This window comes from Ctenopharyngodon idella, chromosome 19 (genome assembly GCF_019924925.1).
Source record: "Ctenopharyngodon idella isolate HZGC_01 chromosome 19, HZGC01, whole genome shotgun sequence".
Classification (NCBI taxonomy): domain Eukaryota; kingdom Metazoa; phylum Chordata; class Actinopteri; order Cypriniformes; family Xenocyprididae; genus Ctenopharyngodon; species Ctenopharyngodon idella.
In genome coordinates, this window is record NC_067238.1 from 32,514,340 (window position 1) to 32,534,683 (window position 20,344).

The window sequence follows — 20,344 nt, forward strand, 5'->3', positions numbered from 1 at the left end:
AAAATAAATGAAAATACAATGAATTTCAATAAAAAATTGAAGGGGTTAATTGAGAAATAATAAAAATTGTATTGTAAAAATTGAGGATCATAATTACTGCATTAATATTACTTTGAACCATAAATTTTCCTCAAAATGCAAAATATTAAAAAAATATTATTGAAAAAAAATATATTACATTGCTTTTACTGATACATTTGAGGTGTTCGGCCACTTTTGACCCTTAAATGAGGAGCACCAGCGGGTTACGGGTATTTCAGAAAGTCTCTTCATTAATCAAATATAATATACTTCTTGTTATCATCTTTTATATCTAATCACTGGGAGGAGTTATATCTATTTTACTGTAAATCCCACTGTAAAGTATCAGTAGGTAAAGGTTAAGGGTGTTTTTATGATTTCTTTTTCATGTCAAAATGAAAAACAGCTCTGCATGTGATGGTGGGCATTTTTTATCAGTCCTGGCTGATGAGCAACAATTTCAGTTCCTCTACTTTCTAGAAATACGACCACAGAGACCAACATTTTGTGTGGGACTTTCAAACGAATGAGCCTGATGGGTGTAGTATGAGTGTGTGGGTGAGAAAAGTCTATTCTATTGACAGAGAAAGGCCATTAACACCACGACAAGACGGAAAGAGCGAGTTCTTAGACAAGTAAAGTTTAATGCGCTACATTATAAAAGTTTGTCAAAAATAGGTTTTCACATATAAAGTATCGACATCTTTTGGACTGAGTCAAAAATAAACTAGGATAACAAAAGAACTGTACAAAAAGTCTCGTTTCTAAACCCTGTTGTAGCTAACGTTCAAATATCCTGCACTTGGATCTAGTTCCTGCTTTTTCCAGTGCTGACATCAAATAAATTAAAAGAGCATAACATATGGAGCTAACCTTTTAGTATGAGGTACTGTTGTGTCTGTAGTCTATATAAAAAGAAGTATTGCAATCTTCATGATTGGCAAATTCAGTTTCAGCTACATCGATCTGATCAGTTTCATAGTGCTAACAATACTTGTTTGGATTAAAGAGACAACAGTAAACATTGGTAGACACAACCCAGTAACATAAGACTAAGAAAACAAAGAATAATTCAAATATTAAATAAAAAGTGAGGCATGTTTTCTTTCCAATGTCAAAGGGGTTCAAGATTTGTTTGTTGCAAAAAAAACTGCTATAAAAAGCTACAGTGAATGATCCCTTTGAAAAGACACATATTTACAACTTTTCATAAAGGATCATATCCAAAATTATTTAACAAATCCATTTGTACACATTCACACCCAAACCGCAATTGGAATGGATGGGAAAATCCAGCCCATTTGGGACTGTAACATATAGTGTCCATAGTGGGATTGACACACAATTCCTGAGAATCCCAATTAAAACTAAAGAAGATAAAAAAACAGAAGTACACATATAAAAACATTTGATACAGTGCTCAAAAAAGAAAAACTCATCAATAATAAGTTAAGACAAACTCACACAAACAGACTTTCACATCGGTTTGAAAACCGGATGGACATTATAAATCACATCTTCATTCTATAACAGGTCAGAGGGTAGAAGTGCAATCACTTGACACATTCCTCAAGTCTTTGGAAACACTATTTGTTTGGTGTGGCTCTCATTGGCTTGGTTTACGCATCTTCTCTCTGAGAGGATTTTTGGTGTCAACTAGGGAATGCCCTGTGCATAGATAGCATTTATTTGGGTTATATATGTCATCCCTCATCTACTCCTCCTCAGTCTTAATCGAGGGCCGGTGGTTGAAGTGGACAACGCTGGCTCTTTCCTGGTGATGACCCATGGCGGTTACCCCGTGAGGTACTGCGGTAAAAGCCTTGAGGAACCCGGCGTCCTCCTTCCCCTCACCGCTCTCCAAACTTCTAGCCAACCATTTCTCCAAGGCAGCGTCCACCTGAGCTTCTCCAGCGCTCTCGGGCAGAGCCTCGGCCTCGTGGCTGGCGTCGAATCGCTCCACCAGCTCGGCGGCACGCCTCAGCTCTGGGATTTCAGGACGGGCGGCGGGGCAGCAGCCGGAGCGCTGATGGAGGTGCAGGGAGAAACGGTGGATGAAGCCCCGGGTGCAGGTTTGGCAGGTGTGGGGCCGGTCGCAGGAGCTGTGCAGCCGACGGTGGAGTTTGAGGTGGATGTACTGGGTGAACTTCACCCCACACAGCTTACACTGATACGGCTTCTCTCCAGAGTGTAGACGCAAGTGGGTTTTCAGGTTGCTGGTGCTGCTAAAGCGTTTGTGGCACACCTATGGAGATTCAAAAGAGAATTCGAAAATAAGACAACCTTACATAATTGCTTCGTTGTTGCTTTGGTATGTAGACAGCAAGCCAGACAAGTTTTTTCACTAAAGGGCTGTATTTATTTTCAGTGGTCAACATGAATGACTAGTGCAGGTTGACGCCACTGTCACGCCCTCTCTAGTTACAGTACAACAAAGCAGGAAACAGGAGTGACAAGGTAAAAATGTTGTGGGTGTGCGTCATCATCGCTTGTTAATGGGATATAACTGTCATCTGATGCCCTTTATCTTGAGTCTCTTAAGTCACAGTACATTAACTCACCTGGCATTCGTGTGGTTTCTCTCCTGTGTGGACCAGGTGATGTTTCTGTAAGTGGGCCAGCTGGGTGAAGCTCTTTTTGCACAAGTTGCACTGGAATGGTCTCTCCCCACTGTGGACCCTCAAGTGCACCTTTAAAGTGAACATAGACCCTTTAGTCTCAACCAAATCATACCAAAACAAGACTTCAAATCAAGTGCAGCCGACTCACTTTGAGATTGGACAGTTGACCGAAGGTTTTGAGGCAGACGTTGCATTCATACTTGATTTTGCCGTTCTGTTTCTTGAGTGGGTACGGGAGAGACTTGTACCCAGGGTTTGGTGGAGAAGACGAGGACGGAGGCGGCGTGCTCTTGGGTGAAGCCAGGCTGAGGTTCATGGCCTCTTCGCATTTCCGTTGAGGGGAGTGCATTGGCGGAGGGGAGAGTTCGGGTGTTGCGGGAGCTCCTCGGGGTGGAGTATTTGGGATTCTCTCCTTCAGACCTCCATGAAGTGGGGTGGGATAGGGCATTGTCATTGGTAACAGACCGGGTTGGGGAATGGAAGGATATGGCAAGCCATCACTACCCAGGAATCCGTTGTACCGGAGACCCCCTTTTGAGGACAGCATGGAAGGAAAGGGCGGGGAGTATGGGGGCAAGAGAAGACGTGAGTAATGAGGGTTGTACTGTGGTAAAACCGGATATGGAGCTTGCAGGGGTCTGGGTGAGGGCAGTGAAGGGTATGAGATCAAACCCTCTCGATGACCATAGAGGCCGTGTAGGTGGAGAGGGAGGTCTTGCGGCGGGGACAGGGTGGGATATGGGTGAGCGCTCATGTTCATCTCCTTCTGGTTGGGATGTGGAGATTGCACAGGCTCTGATGGAACAGCTTTCTTGCTGAAATCCATGACCTGTTCGTCCGGTGTGTCAGGTGGCGTGTCCCTCTCAATAACCTCTACATCGATCTTTTCGTCCACCTCGTCTTCCTCTCCCTCACTTTGAAGTTTGTGTGGGCTCGCGGCCTGTTTTGGGTAGTAGACGTACTGAGGTAGGGGCTGTTTCTGATACTCCATATCAGGCATGTACTCTGTAGAAAGAGAGGGAAAAAAAAGGTTAGACAGTGCAAAGTGAAGTGTGAAGGCTGACAGACAGCAGAGGTGAGAACCCAAGTATGAAACCTGGGTTAGACTTTCCTTACACATTCTACTACATGTCAACTAGCATTCATTAGAGTATTAGTAGACAGTTAGGTTAGGGTTAGTAGAAATAGTTGCAAAGTTACTTATAGTCATTTGGGGCAGGGCTTGACATTAACGTTTTTGCTCAGCAGCCACTGTGGCTAGTGGTTTTCCAAAGTTACTAGTCACTCAGCATTTTCATATAGATATTTTTGATATTATCTCATAATTTGGCAGCGGGTTTATTAGGCTGCTGTCACTTTAAGACCTGATGCACGGATCCAATATATTACTTAAGACATAATTGACTGTGTTTACAAGAATCCTCCATTTTGACATTATTTTGTGTGTATTTGACTAAGCACAATAAGCAGCAAAAAAAGAACTCAATTTAGTACTGAGAGGTGGCTTTATGCGTGCGGTTTGGGTGTGAGCACAAAATCTGTGGGAAAGAGTAAAAGTATGCGCAATCCCTCACCGAAATTCAAGCCCTGTAACGCCAACAATATCATCCGGAGCAAATGAAAGGAGGAGGAAGTGGCTAGTAGGAGCGACTGAGTTACACACCACTGCTGAAATACACCCGCATTTGGCAGGTGTTAACGTCAAGCCCTGGTTGGCGTGGCATCGAAACTTGCAACGTTTTTCACGCTCAAAACGTATTCCGTCGCTGAAATTGACCAAGCAGGTCAAAGCCTTCACAGAGCGACGTCGGTCACCCATCGAACACGCCTGTATGCCTGTATGTCGTACACCTACTCATAACCTTCCTCCTCAAACGCTCACTTATGGTAAATGGCAGCTCTTTCAGTTTAAAGCTGACAGGCAGAAGATATCTGACTGGTTTCTGTTTGACAAAGAGATAGTACTGCTTTCACGCAGCACCTAGATTACAACCGTGTGGGTGTTCGCAGTGTGGGTGTGTGTATGTTTGTGAGGTGGAGGGGTATATGTATGTATCGGAAGAAAGGAGCCTCGTGTCACGGCGATACTTCTCACTCAGAAACTACTCTGACTCACCATAACAGCAGATGTCCTCAACCATGGGAAAAATCCTACTACACCACTTCAGCACTAACTGTTACTTACTGTTATACAGGGAATCGAGATAAGGTCAGATTATTACTGTCCTTTCACTCTAGAGATTGTAAAAAGAAAGCCACAAGAGCTAGCTTCTTTCAGTAACCTTTGCGGTGACTCAGACAAAACCTGCTAAATCATGGAGAGTGGTACAAGGCTCAACTGTGTCACACAGCAGTGGGAAGATTACACAAACACATTATAACCCTTGTGGTCAAAACTCGGTTCCTCAAACCTGATGTAAACCAATCTGGTGCAACATTTACAGGCATCGTCTAGGCATTTCCTAACTACCGTGGGGAAAGTGAAAATGGATATTTGACACTCTAAAGAGCACAAATTCAAACTTTAATAAATGTCTTCAAATTCTAAGATCTAAACAATGGAGAAATGCAGATGAACAGAAGCAGCAGATATTTACCGTGTTCTAAGAAATTAACATACCAACGTCCAGCAACAAGACTTCTATGATGTAACATAACGCTTTTTAAAATTGAATATACAGATTTCTTTGAACCTCACACAGGAAGCAGAGCTTTTTAAAATGGACTGGATGATACAAATTAAAAAGAAGAGGCTCTAAGAAAGTCTTCACAGTGACTGACTTCCTAAAGAGGGATATTTAACAATTAGGTGTAATTGTTCAGTAAAAGCATCACTAGAGATGTGTCAGCATGACTCAGGTAATCGTCCTCAACGATAGCAGACATAATGCATGAAATGCACAGAAACAGACTTACACACATTCCGAGGGGTGAATAAGAGAGGAAATAGCAGTGTCGGTGTGAGACTGAATCAATGTGATATAGGTACTATCGCATGACATCTACTTAGACAGAAAAATCCAGACAGTCCACCGTTTTGTCATAAACATACACACACTTACACACGCACTCACAGACCTCACACGTTCATATACAAACAGGTTCATTTACAGTCACTCTCAATGCTTATCACATTTAGAGTGTCAAATGAATCATTGTTTCATTGTTCATTATATATATATATATATATACCTTAAAGATTAAGGGTTAGGGTTATGTATGTATGTATATATATACATACATACATACATACATACATACATAAGGTGTGTGTATATATATATATATATATATATATATATATATATATATATATATATACCTTAATCTTATATATACACCCATAAGGTTAAGGTATATATGTATATATATATATATATATACACACACGACACAGCCACATAATGAAGAAAAGTGTCAAACATCCTCCCTTATATATTTTGGATATAAACATAATTAGTGTACACAGAAGAACTGAGGGTGACCATTAATTACTGAACTCTTACACTGTAAAAATGATTCTCGAGGTTGTCAATAAAGATTACTAGAGTACGTTTTAAAATAAAATACCATTTGAAAATGTTACATTTCGCTTAATGACCGATTCCTTGCAATTATTTGTAAAAATTTACAAAAAAAAAAAAAAAAAAAAAATATATATATATATACATACATATGTATATATAATATATATATATATATATATATATATATATTTATTTATTTCTTTATTTTTTGTATTTTTTTTTTCATGCCAACTTTGTTTCCTTGTAGATAAAGGCTTTTAAGGAGTCACCTGATTCCCAGACAGAGGAAAGACAGAAATACAAAGGCAGCTAAAGTGACTAATAGTCTCAAGAAAGCAAGAGAGAACGCAACAAAGATATAAGAGGAAAAACCAAACTAACTACATAAAAGCCAACACTTCATGCAGTTTTTCCCTCCCCAATGCCAAATAACGTGGGATAATCCCGGAGCCCATGACTCACTTGGCTTCAGGCGGTCTGGTTGCTCCTGTTGGCCGCACAGTCTCTGGGAAAACTCCGGACTGTACCATACCAGCAGCTCCTGCTTGGGCTCCACGGGCCGGATGGTGTAGAAGAAGATCTCCTGGCCGTTTTGACAGGCCACCAGGTTCTGTTCGGCCAGCGAGCGTGCGGGGTTGACGTACCGCATCCAGTTGCTGCGCTGGACATCGTAGCCATCGATGAAGTGGTGTAGGTGGCCACCACTGTAGATCTGGATGGAGAGAGAAGACAACACGTTAATGCTTTGGTCCAGTCTGCAGGTGTCAGCATCATTTCAATTAAACATTACATTAAAAACAGTATCAAATTCAGCTTTAAAACCTGTAAATCAGATTCTTCACCTCTGCCATGAACAGAACGCTCGTCAAACAGCTGTTTATATCAACTCCTCTGTGTCTCCTAACCTGTGAAGTGTGTGTGTGTGTGTGGCTTGTCCCGCAGAAGACGTGTGACTAACTTTGTGTGTGTCAATGATGTCAGGCTTTTTATAAAGTGCTGGGGCGTCAAAATCATCCACACATGCTGCCAGTCACACGCACAGTCTCCGCCCCTGTCTCCTCCCACTTTCATTCTCATTTGTGTGCAGGGGAATTCACTGTGTAGACGTGCCAGGACATGTCAGCTCCCCTATCACAGACACTCCTTTTTAACCAGTTACACCCTTGAAGACTCATAAACACAAACACACTTTCACCCACACGGACACATCCGTCCACCTGCCTTCGGTCACATGACATGCTGCGTCATTTCAATGCTGTAAGGCAACAGGAAGTCAGAATGGATTTACAGGAAACGGAGAAAGGAAAGGACAGCTCAGATTAGGAAAACCCAGAGCGAGACATGCGAATGCGCACACACACACACTCGAACACACCTACGTGCACCATGCATATAAACACAACCACGTACATAAATCTAGTGACCTTGGTAGGGAGATAAAGAGACTGAAGTTCATTTAGATGCAAAGGAGTGAAAAGAAAGTGATTGTGTGTGTGCGTCTCTGTCTGCGCAGGAATCCCGACTTCTCTAAAACCTGGCCACAAACCAAAGACTTGCGTATCCTTTGCGTTTTTGTCAGATGGTTTCGAAATAGGCATACTTGGTAACTTCTGCTGAGTAAACCATTGTATGAGAACAAGACAGGAATCTACAACAAACAAGAGCTCTGAGAGCTTCCTCTGTGTTTTCCAAGCAAACCTAATAAGGATAACTCCATTTTTAGCGCATGTGTGAATCTAGGTGTGTTTTTAAAAGAAAGACAATCCTGTTGAAGAAGCCAATGCATATTTGAAAGTATTCGAGCATGAATGAATAAGCTTCCGGCTCCTTTCTGCTAAAATTCTCTGGAAAGTCAGTCATGACCGGTTTGGCAGCTCTTTACTCAGTGGAATGGGTGTCCCTGAAAGATTAGATCACTTACCCTCCAAAAGTACTTCCTGTTGGTCTGAAAGGGCACGTTTTCTTTGGTGTAGATGACCCCTTGAAGAGGTCCGAATCTCGTACCCTGAGGTATGTACTCTTTGCTGAAAACGCCAGTCACCTGCAAGAGCGAGTGAAAGACAGCCAAATTAGGAACGATTGAAATAAATGATTAATAATAATTGAACAGGAACTGCATTGCACGAGTTCAGCCATGCGTGTTTGGTTGGAGATGACCTGCGGAAGGCGTCATAGGCGACCTAAGGTAATGAGTTAAGTGCATAAACAGACTTATACTTTCCCTGCTCTACTTGGACCCTGACCTAGAAACACACAGCTGTCCTCAATAAGCTTGACCCCGATGACCCTGCTGGCAAAAGTTGGGTGGTATTGACAAACAATTATGTCCTTAAAAGAAATAGAAGACAAAATGGAGCAGGTGGTGCACTCTCAATGCTCTGTAGAAAGCAGAAACTAGGCCTGTATATAGGTCACACTGTGGCGTGGGGGTCAGCGGCCCCAAACAACTCCTGACTAGCACGTTTATACACTTACTTAGTGTTTTTGTCTTGTTTTCCCAGTAAATGCATCTTGATTTAAGAAGTTTAGTACTGAAAACAAGGAAATTTTGCAGTGAATACAACAATTGTAGGTTGAAAGTCCACAATACTTAATGCAAACGTAAAGAAATGATGCACTCTAAAAAATGTTGGGTTAAAAACAACCCAAGTTGGGTTGAAAATGGACAAACCCAGTGAATGGGTTGTTTTAACCCAGTGGTTGGGTTAAATGTTTGCCTAACATGCTGGGTGGTTTTATTTAACTCAACTATTGTTTAAAAATTACTGTATTTCTTGCTTAAAACGAACCCAAAATATGTTGGAAATTAACATTTATTAATATGCTTATTAATAAATGTTCACATTTTGATTATTATTGTTGCCTCTAGTAATTATGTGTCTGATTTTTAATTTCCAACCTATTTTGGGTTCATTTAAAGCCAGACATATGGTCATTTTTAAACAATAGTCGGTGTTACCGAATTAATCGCTGGGTTTGTCCATTTTCAACTCAACTTGGGTTGTTTTTAACCCAGCACTTTTTAGAGTGTGGATTCTAAGAAGTCGTAGAGACGTCACTGGCTGCAGACGAGAGCTGCGATGACAGTGGAATTGTGCGTCGTTAGCGTTGCGTGACTAATTGGTTGGTCTTTAGTGATTAACCGCTCAGAGAGGGTTTAGGGAGCACGAGGAGGGGGTGAAGGCCAACGGCAGCACGCCAACCCAACGCACTCAACCCTCCATCCAAACACCCCCAGCTGTCCGAGGATCTTCGGTCCAAACGAAAGTTAATCAGTCAAGCTTAACCTACTTCCTTTGGCTGAGATTCTATAAGTGTTTGCGCATTTGAGTCCTGTCACAGATCACCCCATCTGCCACGTGCCCCCCTTAGTTAGGCACACTTCTCGAGCGAAGGGTCAGGGAGCATCGCTTATACACATGCTTCATGCATGATTGTGTACGTTTGTGCCTGTTGCCAGTTAACATAAAGTCTTGATTGTGTTTTTAGGTTCTACTAGAACAGGTTTTCTTGCTTGAATGTTGATTATTCTCCTCATATTCTCCATTGTTCAGCTCCTCTCTTCCCAGTCTGTCAGTAACGCTCTGTTTAGTTCCTGTCTCTATGAAGCCCCCCCCATGTCCCGGTCTTTACCATAACCGCCAGTTTCAACACACTACTAACTAACTCAACCAGGCCCCGCCCCTTTATTCTGCGTATGAATTATTTAAATGAGGAATATTGTGAAGAAAACTCAAGATGGAGGCGTTTCAGGGAGTTCAGAAACAGAGAAGAACTGCTGCTGGAGGAACTTTTGCTCAAACAGCAACAGTAAAGAAAGATGTACATGGAAAAAAAGTATAAAAGGTCCTCTTTAAATCAAGATACATTTACAGAAGCAAGATGACTTAAGATATTAAGTCTTGTTTTCTGAAATTAAAGTGAGTTGTCACGTCATTTTGCTTCTCCAGTAAATGTATCTTGATTTAAGAACATTTAAGGATTTGTAGTGGAAAACAAGACTGAGGAAGAACATCATTTTTGCTTCTACAAGCACTGCTGATATTACACTCTAAAAAATGCTGGGTTAAAACAACCCAAGTTGGGTTGAAAATGTACAAACACAGCGATTGGGTTGTTTTACCCCAGCAGTTGGGTTAAATGTTTGACCAACCTGCTTAAACTCAACTATTGTTTAAAAATTACTGTATTTCTTGCTAAAATAAAACTGCCCAGCAGATTGGGCAAACATTTAACCCAATCACTGGGTTTGTCCATTTTCGGCCCAACTTGGGTTGTTTTTAACCCAGCATTTTTTAGAGTGTAGCTTCTAATCAGAGTTTCTGTTCTCCCACACAAAAGTCATTGTGCACCAACAACATGTTAAAGCATTGATATGCAGACTTTCACAAATACAGAAACTTTGGAATGTGTGTGTGTGTGTGTGTGTGTGTGCATTACAGAAACCCTACAGCAAATAACTGGCAGTCTAGTCACCGTGAGACTGGCTTTCCAACATCCCTAAAATCTTTCATTTTTCCTTCCAACACAAATGTGCTGCCGGCCCTCCGGGAACTGACACACTCACTGAATGTGGGTTTTTTCTGTCAATGACAACATAATAGTAATGCTTTTCACAGAATCAGCCCAGACCAGAGGAATAGTCAAAAATGGGAAGTATACGACGCCTCTCGAAGTATTCGTAAACTTCTGCTGAGGGGCCAGAGAGATCTACCGTTCTTAACAGCTCTCTAATGCAGATCTAAATGTGCCTCAGTCTATCGTGACAGGAAATTTGTTGTATTCAAGGATATGGTTGTTTTTATCTCCATGCTTGAGACAAGAGGGGTGATATGTGAGAAAAGATGTGAGAATACAAACATGAGAGATAAAAGAGTGTATGAAAAAGGGAAGAGAAAGAACTGTATGACAGAATTGTAATTTCTAGGTGATCTTGAGGTCTTAACACAAGCCGGACATTTTTCACACATTTTGTCGTCTTTTCTATCTTTGCACATTCTGTTGAGACGGACCCGTGAGCATATGTGAGCTCATGACCACAATTTCACACCTCCAGCGTGACAGAACATAAAAAGAGCAGAGGGCTTTAGAAAGAGGAACTGACTTTCACCTGTGAAGGAGGGAAACTGGATCATGCAAAAGACGCAACAACAAATAAGTGCATGAAGCAGACACAAAATAAACCACAGCAAAGGGCTGAATAATGACAGTCAAGTGTGTGTAAACGAGATAAAGAAGATTAAACAAACATAAAATGGAGAATTTTTCATAACGCATCCATTGTTAATTTGCATTGATAGCAACTGCAGAAATTTATTTTAATACAAAATATTTGCTCAGTGAGCTGCCGTTTAAAGTTACTAAGTAAGATAAAATGGTTATCAACCCAAAATAACCTCAATAAGGTGATGGGGCGTATCCTGGAGCGGTTTATTGTGATAATGACCTCATCACTGTATAGTGGGGTCTTTATGCAAAAAATTTTAACTGCAAAACATCTTGATTGACAAATCAGAATCAAATACTCCAGAAAACAAACAAAAACACAAAAAGCAGACATAGAGAGAGAGAGTTCGTGTGATCAGACTGTTGGCTGACGGCTTCTCTGTCATCGTCACACTGACCTACTGAACCACAGTGTCAAATGATCTGTTTCCGTCACCCGATACTTTAAATGGAGCAATCTCATTTCATGGAACTGTATTTTTAAACTTCTACAGTCTGACGTCTCAATGGTTCAGATGGAGGTGAAATTGAGGTACTGAGACTCCCTAATAAGCTTACAACAAAATACCATACGAAATATCATGATGCTACCAAGTTTTATTTCTTTTCAAAATGATACACTCTAAAAATGCTGGGTTAAAACAACCCAACTGCTGGGTTTGTCCATTTTCAACCCAACTTGGGTTGTTTTTTAACCCAGCATGATCCCAGCTAACATAAACATGTTCTAAGAACATTTTACTGATGTTCTTATTAAGTTATAAAAACGAATGTTCTCAGAATGTTCAAAATATCCAGTGTTTTAAAAACGTTTTGGTAACACCTATGCAATATAAACATATTTTAATGCATTAATTATGCACCTTATAATGATCTCATGAATAATTGTACCCACAGTTATAATGCATTGTTACACCTTTAGAAAGTATAATGCGTTAAAACACAAGACAAACAACCAGTATCTGCAAATATTATAATGCATTTTAACTTCGGTTACAATTCTTTATGAGAAGATATAATGCACTATGTGCATTCCTTTATAATGCATTATACATAAAGAGTTACCAATGTTTTTCTTGGTTATGCAAACATTCTAATTTGCAAACATTATGGGAACGTTACTTTTTGAATGTTCTGAAGCAAGTAGTAACATTTAAAAAACGTTAGATGAACGTCCAAATGTTCAGTGTTTTTGTGCTAATGTTATACCAGATAACTCTGAAGCAACGTTCTAGTAACGTCACTGGGAGGACACTTGTTCTGAGTTTGCTGGGAAAACATGAGCTCAGGATTTTTTTTCTGTTAGTTTCTGCTGCAGGAAACCGCCTGAAGTGAAAGTGCTGTTGCACAAGCTTCTCTAGGTAAGAAGTCTGTTGAAATAAAGGAATTGGGAATGCAGCGAGCGTAGCCTCAAACTGCAGATGATCGTACCTGGTTGTCGGCGCTGTACTGGAAGGTGAGATTGCGTGGGATGGAAGTCATGGCCTTCGGCAGGCTGAAGCTGGGTTCGGACGCCTGGTCGTGGACGATGTAGGTGCAATTCAACGCGAAGTCCACCTCCCTCCACTCGCTCATGTCGTCCAGAGATGCCTCCAACTTCATTTTCACTACTTTGCTTTTCAGTCTAAGTCTTGCTTGAGTGTTTTCTGCTTTGGTTAGTGTTGCTTTGGTTCTCCTTTTTGCTTTATTGGTTAGTCAAAGTTCTAAAGAAAAACCAAAATATGTCTTTAGCATACACATTTCCCTTCGAGGCAATACATGCCTTGCATAACATAATACACTTGCGTGTTGAAATACATAATATACATACCCTTGTGCTGTGAACCAAACCATAAATGTGCACTTCTTCAGAAGTAGTTAACAATAGCTTAAAACAGTTAATTGACTGAGAATCAGTGAGACATGATGATGATTAGGTGTGTGACGCCAGCTCTGAGATTTACAAGAAAAGCACTGTATTCTTGAAAGATGAACGTCACAATACGTTTAATTAGACCACATTTAGCACTGTTATTAGGCCAGAAGTAGACTAAAAATGAAGTGAGTTTGTGTTTAAAACAAGAACAAATATCTGTCAGAAAAATAAACTTTATTAAAGATCCACTCAGATATTCTTGTTTTAAGCACAAACTCACTTCATTGTCATGATTTTTCAGTAATAAACTATCATTTCACATGCAAATGTTTTGACCAATCAAATAAATAAATAGATGTTAATGAGCTGGAGACATTCACAAGAGCTTTAACTTTATCCAATTGCATCTCAATACATCCTCCATCCAAAACTAGGCCTGAAGATCACAATATGAAAAATAATAATATTGTGGCCTCACTTCACATTGGTTCAGCTGTTGCATGCTCGATCTCTTTGGTCAGTCATCGCTGCTCTCCTGCTGCGCCGTCACTCTGTCATCTTCTTTGATTTCCAGTTTCCATGAAATCCAAACACTCTTCCAACAGCAGATCCCTCTGTATCTCGGACTCGTGGGCTACTGTTACTCAAACTGTCCACGCTCAGCTGTGCCAGACCTTTGAGTAGCAAAGACTAACCAATCAGCATCTGGCTTTAATCATGTGACCGTCGGGATTAGTTGAAGATGATCCAATCGGGACACTGGAAGCGTTTCAGCCCCAAACGTACACATCAACACCTCCAGAAGACAAAGGATGTTCGTAGACAATCTGAATGGAGTTGAACAACTGAGTAAAAAAAACAGATGGTTGGATCACTGAAAACACACCAGTGGACTTTTGCTTGGATGGGCTCTTAATGAGCAATCTGGTCCCAACCCAATTAGACCCCCTCCCTCCACACACACACACACACACACACACACACACCTCTGTGACCTAGATCCAGACCTGGCCTGGTGTGTGATACTCTGTTGAGGCCAGCAGTGGAAGAGCTGGAGACAGAAACAAAGCAGGTCAAACTGAAGAGCGTCTCAGACACCTGTCTGAAGGGTTTCATCACACGACACAGAGACCTTCTGACCTGGAACATTCGGTCATGTAAACTACATCAAATACTGAGCATCAGTCAGCCACGGTCTGAAAGAAAAAAGGGAAATCAAACAGCATGAAGAGTTACAGCCCAAGAGTGAAACTTATATATATATATTTATATATATATATGTGTGTGTGTGTGTGTGTGTGTGTGTGTGTGACCCTGTAGCACAAAACCAGTCATAAGTCACACGGGTATATTTGTACCAATAGCCAACAATTCATTGTATGGGTCAAAATTATCGATTTTTCTTTTATGCCAAAAAGTAAAGATCATGTTCCAGGAAGATATTTTGTAAATTTCCTACATGTATTTTTGTGAGTGGATATGCATCGCTAAGGACTTCATTTGGACAACTTTAATGGCGATTTTCTCAATATTTTGATTTTTTTGCACCCTCAGATTCAAGATATTCAAATAGTTGCATCTCAGCCAAATATTGTCCTATCCTAACAAACCATACATCAATGGAAAGATTATTTATTCAGCTTTCAGATGATGTATAGATTTTTTTTTTAAAAATGACCCTTATGACTGGTTTTGTGGTCCAGGTTCACATATATATAATTGTTTATATGTTTTATATATAGATAATTTTGTATCTATATATAAAAACCTATATTTGTATCTATATATAATTATATATACATATTATTCTTTTAATTAATTATATTTAATATTATAATATTAATAATTAATATATTATATTATAATAAATTATATTATAATTATAACATATATAATATATCATTTTAATTTATATGTAATATTAATTATTTATATATAAATTTTTTATATAATTTTCTTACTTTTTTGTATATAAATAATTTATATATAAAAATGTATATATAAATATTATTTTTTATTAATTATATTTAATATATATATATATATATATATATATTTTTTTTTTAAATTAATAATTCTTATAGATATTTAAATATGACTGAGAAGCAAGGAAAAAAACAAGAAAAAAATAATCAATTAAAAAAAAATCAAATCTATTTTGCTGACTTTTATTTATTTATTTATTTATTTATTTATTTTGTTTTATTGGACCCCATTAGCAGATTTTTTTCTTGTTTTAAGCAAAACCCTTGATTTTTTTAGGAAACAAGACTTAATATCTTCAGTCATTTTTGTTCTGGGGGGAAAAAAATGCAATTTATTTAAAAAAAAACAAAAAAAACAATCAACATAATCAGGCTCTTTGGATCAACTCAAATCATGTTCATCTGTGTTTTGACTCAAACTGTCATTTAAAATGAATAAAGCAAAATAAAGCATTTCATTAGTGACCTCAGACGTTTAATCCCCACTGTAACTCTGAAAAAATAAATAAATAATTAGCTAAAAAAATTTCAATAACTAATGAAATTATAGTCTAGTCAAACGCACGGGAAATGCTTCAGTTGTGATTGATTGACATTGCATGCTATGGAATGTTATGAATTCTCATTTCAGAACAAGATGAAACACTCACTTCATGTTTGTAATGTTTGTGGAAATTCTCTTCCTCGTATATCAACACTTAATATGGAACTTGGATTGACAGTGAACTTCTGCCCATAAAATGTAAAACTGCTGATGTTAACTGAGATAATCATCAAAATATGCTCTTCTGTGATTACACAAACCATAACAGTTTAATAATATTCTATTGAGAGTTAGCTGACATGTAGTTGCAAAAATACTCATAGTTAGTAGAATGTCTAAAGTGGACCATCGAAATAAAGTCTAACCAAATCTATATATAGTTTCAACATGTAAATCTTAAATTTAGGCCTGAATGTTTTTGCCGAGTTCATCTCACTCGTCTCACCCGTGAAGTGAAACGGTCAGTAAATTGGCCGCCATATGGCTCTGCTGGAGACGCATGTGGGCCGCGTGGCGTAAGTGTGCCTCTCTTTCACTGGGCTAATTTCTCTAATTTGCAGACAGTCTGGGCCGAGGCTCAGCCGGCGCGGCGTGAGCAGAGCTGATCATCGGGGCGTCGCTCTGTTTGCACTTTTACAGGGAGGGCTGAGCGCGAGGACGGGTCTGGAGTTCATCGGGACAGAGATAAGCGGCCTGTGTGTCGTAATATACTTTAACACAGAGTATGTGAAGTCTCGCATGTTTCAGACTCGAGCACAATATTGTAACTGAAAGCAGCATGTGTGACGTCCGTGACAACACCCAGTATGTTAACGGAGGTGTTTGAGTATGGTGACAGAACAGATTCCTTTAGTTGCGCAATTAACGGCTGCTCATGTGAATGAAGACATGATGGTTTCATTCAATAACAGAGAAAGAAATGATGAAACCTGAACAGACTGAGATTAAATAGTGAGCCTGATTCTCTCCGTGACCAACTTTAACTGTCAGAGTTTGTAGTGCCTGTAAAACGTGTGAATGTGAAGCAACATCCATCCATTCATTCATCCATCCATCCATCCATTCATTCATTCATCTATCCATCCATCCATCCATTCATTCATTCATTCATTCATTCATTCATCCATCCATCCATCCATTCTGATGGTGTTTGGATCTATAGAGTCAGTGTTTTCAGTTCGTTCAGCAGTCCATCTGAAAATCTGAGGGAGGAAAATTCACAATAATTTCAGAAGAGGAAAGACTCGAATTTTATGATTCATTGGAAAGATTATGATGGAACTATTAAAACTTGTCAGTTATAAATTAGTTTCTTTTGTAATTGTTTTACTGTTATTTGTGTTATTCAAATGTTACTCTCTCTCTCTCACACCCACACACACACTCACACACACACACACAAAAGCAAACACGCACACACACACGCACGCACACACACACACACAAAAGCAAACACGCACACGCACACACGCACGCACACACACACACACACAAAAGCAAACACGCACACACACACACACACAAAAGCAAACACGCACACGCACACACACACACAAAAGCAAACACGCACACGCACACACACTCACACAAAAGCAAACACGCACACACACAAACACACACACGCAGACACACACACAAACCCAAACACCACATGCACACAAACACACACACACACATGCACTCAAACACACGCACACACACAAACGCAGACACACACACACACACCACACAAGCACACACACACATGCACACATGCGCACACACACAAACACACATGTACACACACAATCACGCACACATACGCACAAACGCACACACATCCACAAACACACACACACAAACGCGCACACACACACGCAGTCAAACACACACACACACACACACTCACACTCACACACACATACACACACACACTCACACAAAAGCAAACACGCACACACAAACACACACACAGTCAAACGCACACGCACACACAAACACACACACACAAACACACACACACACACACACAAACACACACACACACCACACAAGCACACGCACATATGCGCGCACACACAAACACACACAAGCACACACACACACGCACACATGCGCACAAACACACACAAGCACACACACACACGCACACATGCGCACAAACACACATGTACACACACAATCACGCACACACACAAGCACACTCACACACAGACACACACACTTTCTCTCTCTCACAAACACACACACAGAGACACACACACACACACTTTCTCTCTTTCTCTCACACACACTCACACACACACACACACACACACACACAAAAGCAGCACAATGGAAAAAAAAAAATTTGCTTTTCTTTCTCCACATCACTTCTCCAGTAATTCATCTTTGCGCTGATGGATGAATGAATAAAATAATAAACTGGGTCTGAAATAAAGTGACTCCAGTCTGATGAAATCCTTCATAACTCTGATCCGCACGGACTCGTTCAGCGCTGGATAAAGACCCGAAACTTTCCTTCAGCTTGAAAATCATCATCAGAATAAAAAAACAACAACAACGGAACAAACACTGCAGAACGTTTGATTAAAACAAAAGGAAATTCCTATAAACACAATACTGAAAAATTCTTTGAATTTTTGTGTAGTTTGAGCATCATGATATGTGCTTATGATTCAGTCACATGTTTAATGCATGAGTCTCAAAAGTCCCAAGAAGACCCTCAATCCAAAAATAGCTGCACATTAAAACATCAAAGTAAACACAATTATGAAACACAAACTTTCTGTTTCTGTTTTTCTGTCTTCTGCTCAGTGGTAAACAGGCCGTATTCCTCAAGGGAGCAGGATTAATATCTGTTTGTGTGCATTGTTCTCTGCTTTACAACTATCAGTGACCCTAGCAACAGCTCCACCCATAACAACACTATCCGTCAGTCGCCGACGCTTTCACACTGTTTACCGTCTCTGCTCGGCTTAAGGCCGATGCACATCCTTCTAAACACAGATTATCTGCTCCCACGACCCTAAACACGTCAATTACTTTATTCATAGTTTCATTTCATTTCCTGTTCTGTTTTGTTGTTTTTCCTTAGTGATGTTGACATGTTTTTGAGGAAGAGAAGATGATTCGGCTGCAGTCGATATGACTCTGATGTAATCAAGAGGTTGACGAGCAGCGTAAAGGAAACCAAAATGGAAAGCAGTTTTAGTATCATTTTATTAATCATCAATGCATGTTGGTCATTGGAGGCTTGAGGTGTCAGAGTCATGCTGAACTGACTGCTTATCATGTGAAAACGCTTTGTGGGATAAGTGCATGTCGTTTTACTGCATATGCGTATGATTATTATAATTGCGTATGATTATTATAATTCACTTCCTCTTCCATGTTTCTTTATGTGGATGAAAGGAAAGTCGTGCACTTCATATCTCATCTGAATCTCAAAGCAATGAAATTGTCAGATGCTGTTTCAGAAACTGAAACTAACACGCTCTTAAAGGGACAGTTCACACTGCAATTCTGTTTTTGTCTTGTTTTCCAATACAAATACCTAAAAAGAAGTAAAATGACATGATATGAAGTGTGAAATGAAGTGAGCTTGTGCTTAAAACAAGAACAAATGTCTGTCAGTGGAGTACAGATAATAATTGGCTAAAACAAGGTGATTTTTCAGATTTTTTCAGCAAACAAGACTTAAAGGATTAGTTCACTTCAGAATTAAAATCTCCTGATAATTTCCTCACCCCCATGTCATCCGAGATGTTCATGTCTTTCTTTCTTCAGTGGAAAAGAAATGAAGGTTTTTGAGGAAAACATTCCAGGATTTTTCTCCATATAGTGGACTTCACTGGGGTTCAACGGGTTGAAGGTCCAAATGTCAGTTTCAGTGCAGCTTCAAAGAGCTCTACATGATCCCAGACGAGGAATAAGAGTCTTATCTAGAGAAACCATCGGACATTTTCTAAAAAACAAAAAACATTATATACTTTTTAACCACAAATGCTCGTCTTGCACTGCTCTGTGATGCTCCACGCATGGAAAGGTCACGTGTGACGTAGGCGGAAGTACAAAGGAAGTACCTACAGGCGGTAGGGCAAAAATCTCCAACTACAAAATCGTCAGACATCGTTGTTTTACCTTTTTTTTTTGTAAAGGCCGTTTGACTTAGTCTTTACACGTTCACTTTGTAAACACTGGATCGGTTCTTCCGCCTACGTCATGCGTGACCTTTCCAACATGATTACGTAATGCGTGAAGCATCACAGAGCACTGCAAGACAAGCATTTGTGGTTAAAAGTATATAAATGTTTATTTTTTTTAGAAAATGTCCGATGGTTTCTCTAGATAAGACTCTTATTCCTCGTCTGGGATCATGTAGAGCTCTTTGAAGCTGCACTGAAACTGACATTTGGACCTTCAACCCGTTGAACCCCAGTGAAGTCCACTATATGGAGAAAAATCCTGGAATGTTTTCCTCAAAAACCTTCATTTCTTTTCAAATGAAGAAAGAAAGACATGAACATCTTGGATGACATGGGGGTGAGTAAATTATCAGGAAATTTAAATTCTGAAGTGAACTA

The 20,344-nt window shown here is 39.7% G+C and overlaps 1 protein-coding gene across 3 annotated transcripts; it reads right to left on the reverse strand.

Annotated features, from left to right (window-relative positions):
• Positions 1-645: 645 nt before the first annotated feature.
• On the reverse strand, positions 646-13,894 carry prdm1b (PR domain containing 1b, with ZNF domain). 3 transcript variants are annotated; one of them, XM_051873356.1, is made up of 7 exons: positions 13,729-13,894; positions 12,827-13,098; positions 8,091-8,210; positions 6,632-6,881; positions 2,791-3,647; positions 2,583-2,711; positions 646-2,266 (listed from the first exon to the last, which is right to left on the reverse strand). In XM_051873356.1, exons 2-7 carry the CDS (start codon positions 12,995-12,997, stop codon positions 1,736-1,738), a joined length of 2,058 nt encoding a protein of 685 aa, XP_051729316.1. In that variant the 5' UTR covers positions 12,998-13,098; positions 13,729-13,894; the 3' UTR covers positions 646-1,735. The 3 variants fall into 3 exon arrangements, with proteins under 3 accessions (XP_051729316.1, XP_051729315.1, XP_051729314.1); XM_051873355.1 differs by lacking the exons at positions 8,091-8,210; positions 12,827-13,098; positions 13,729-13,894 and adding an exon at positions 6,992-7,316; XM_051873354.1 differs by lacking the exons at positions 8,091-8,210; positions 12,827-13,098; positions 13,729-13,894 and adding an exon at positions 7,012-7,311.
• Between the last annotated feature and the right edge of the window lie 6,450 nt (positions 13,895-20,344).

Bases quoted from the DNA above. Each gene is read 5' to 3' on its own strand.
- prdm1b (XM_051873356.1), bottom strand. From the start codon at position 12,997: ATGAAGTTGGAGGCATCTCTGGACGACATGAGCGAGTGGAGGGAGGTG. The intron at 6,882-8,090 runs GTAAGTGATCTA...CTCTCCATCCAG, and splicing joins ACAGGAAGTACTTTTGGAGG to ATCTACAGTGGTGGCCACCT. The intron at 2,267-2,582 runs GTGAGTTAATGT...GAATCTCCATAG, and splicing joins AGAAACCACACGAATGCCAG to GTGTGCCACAAACGCTTTAG.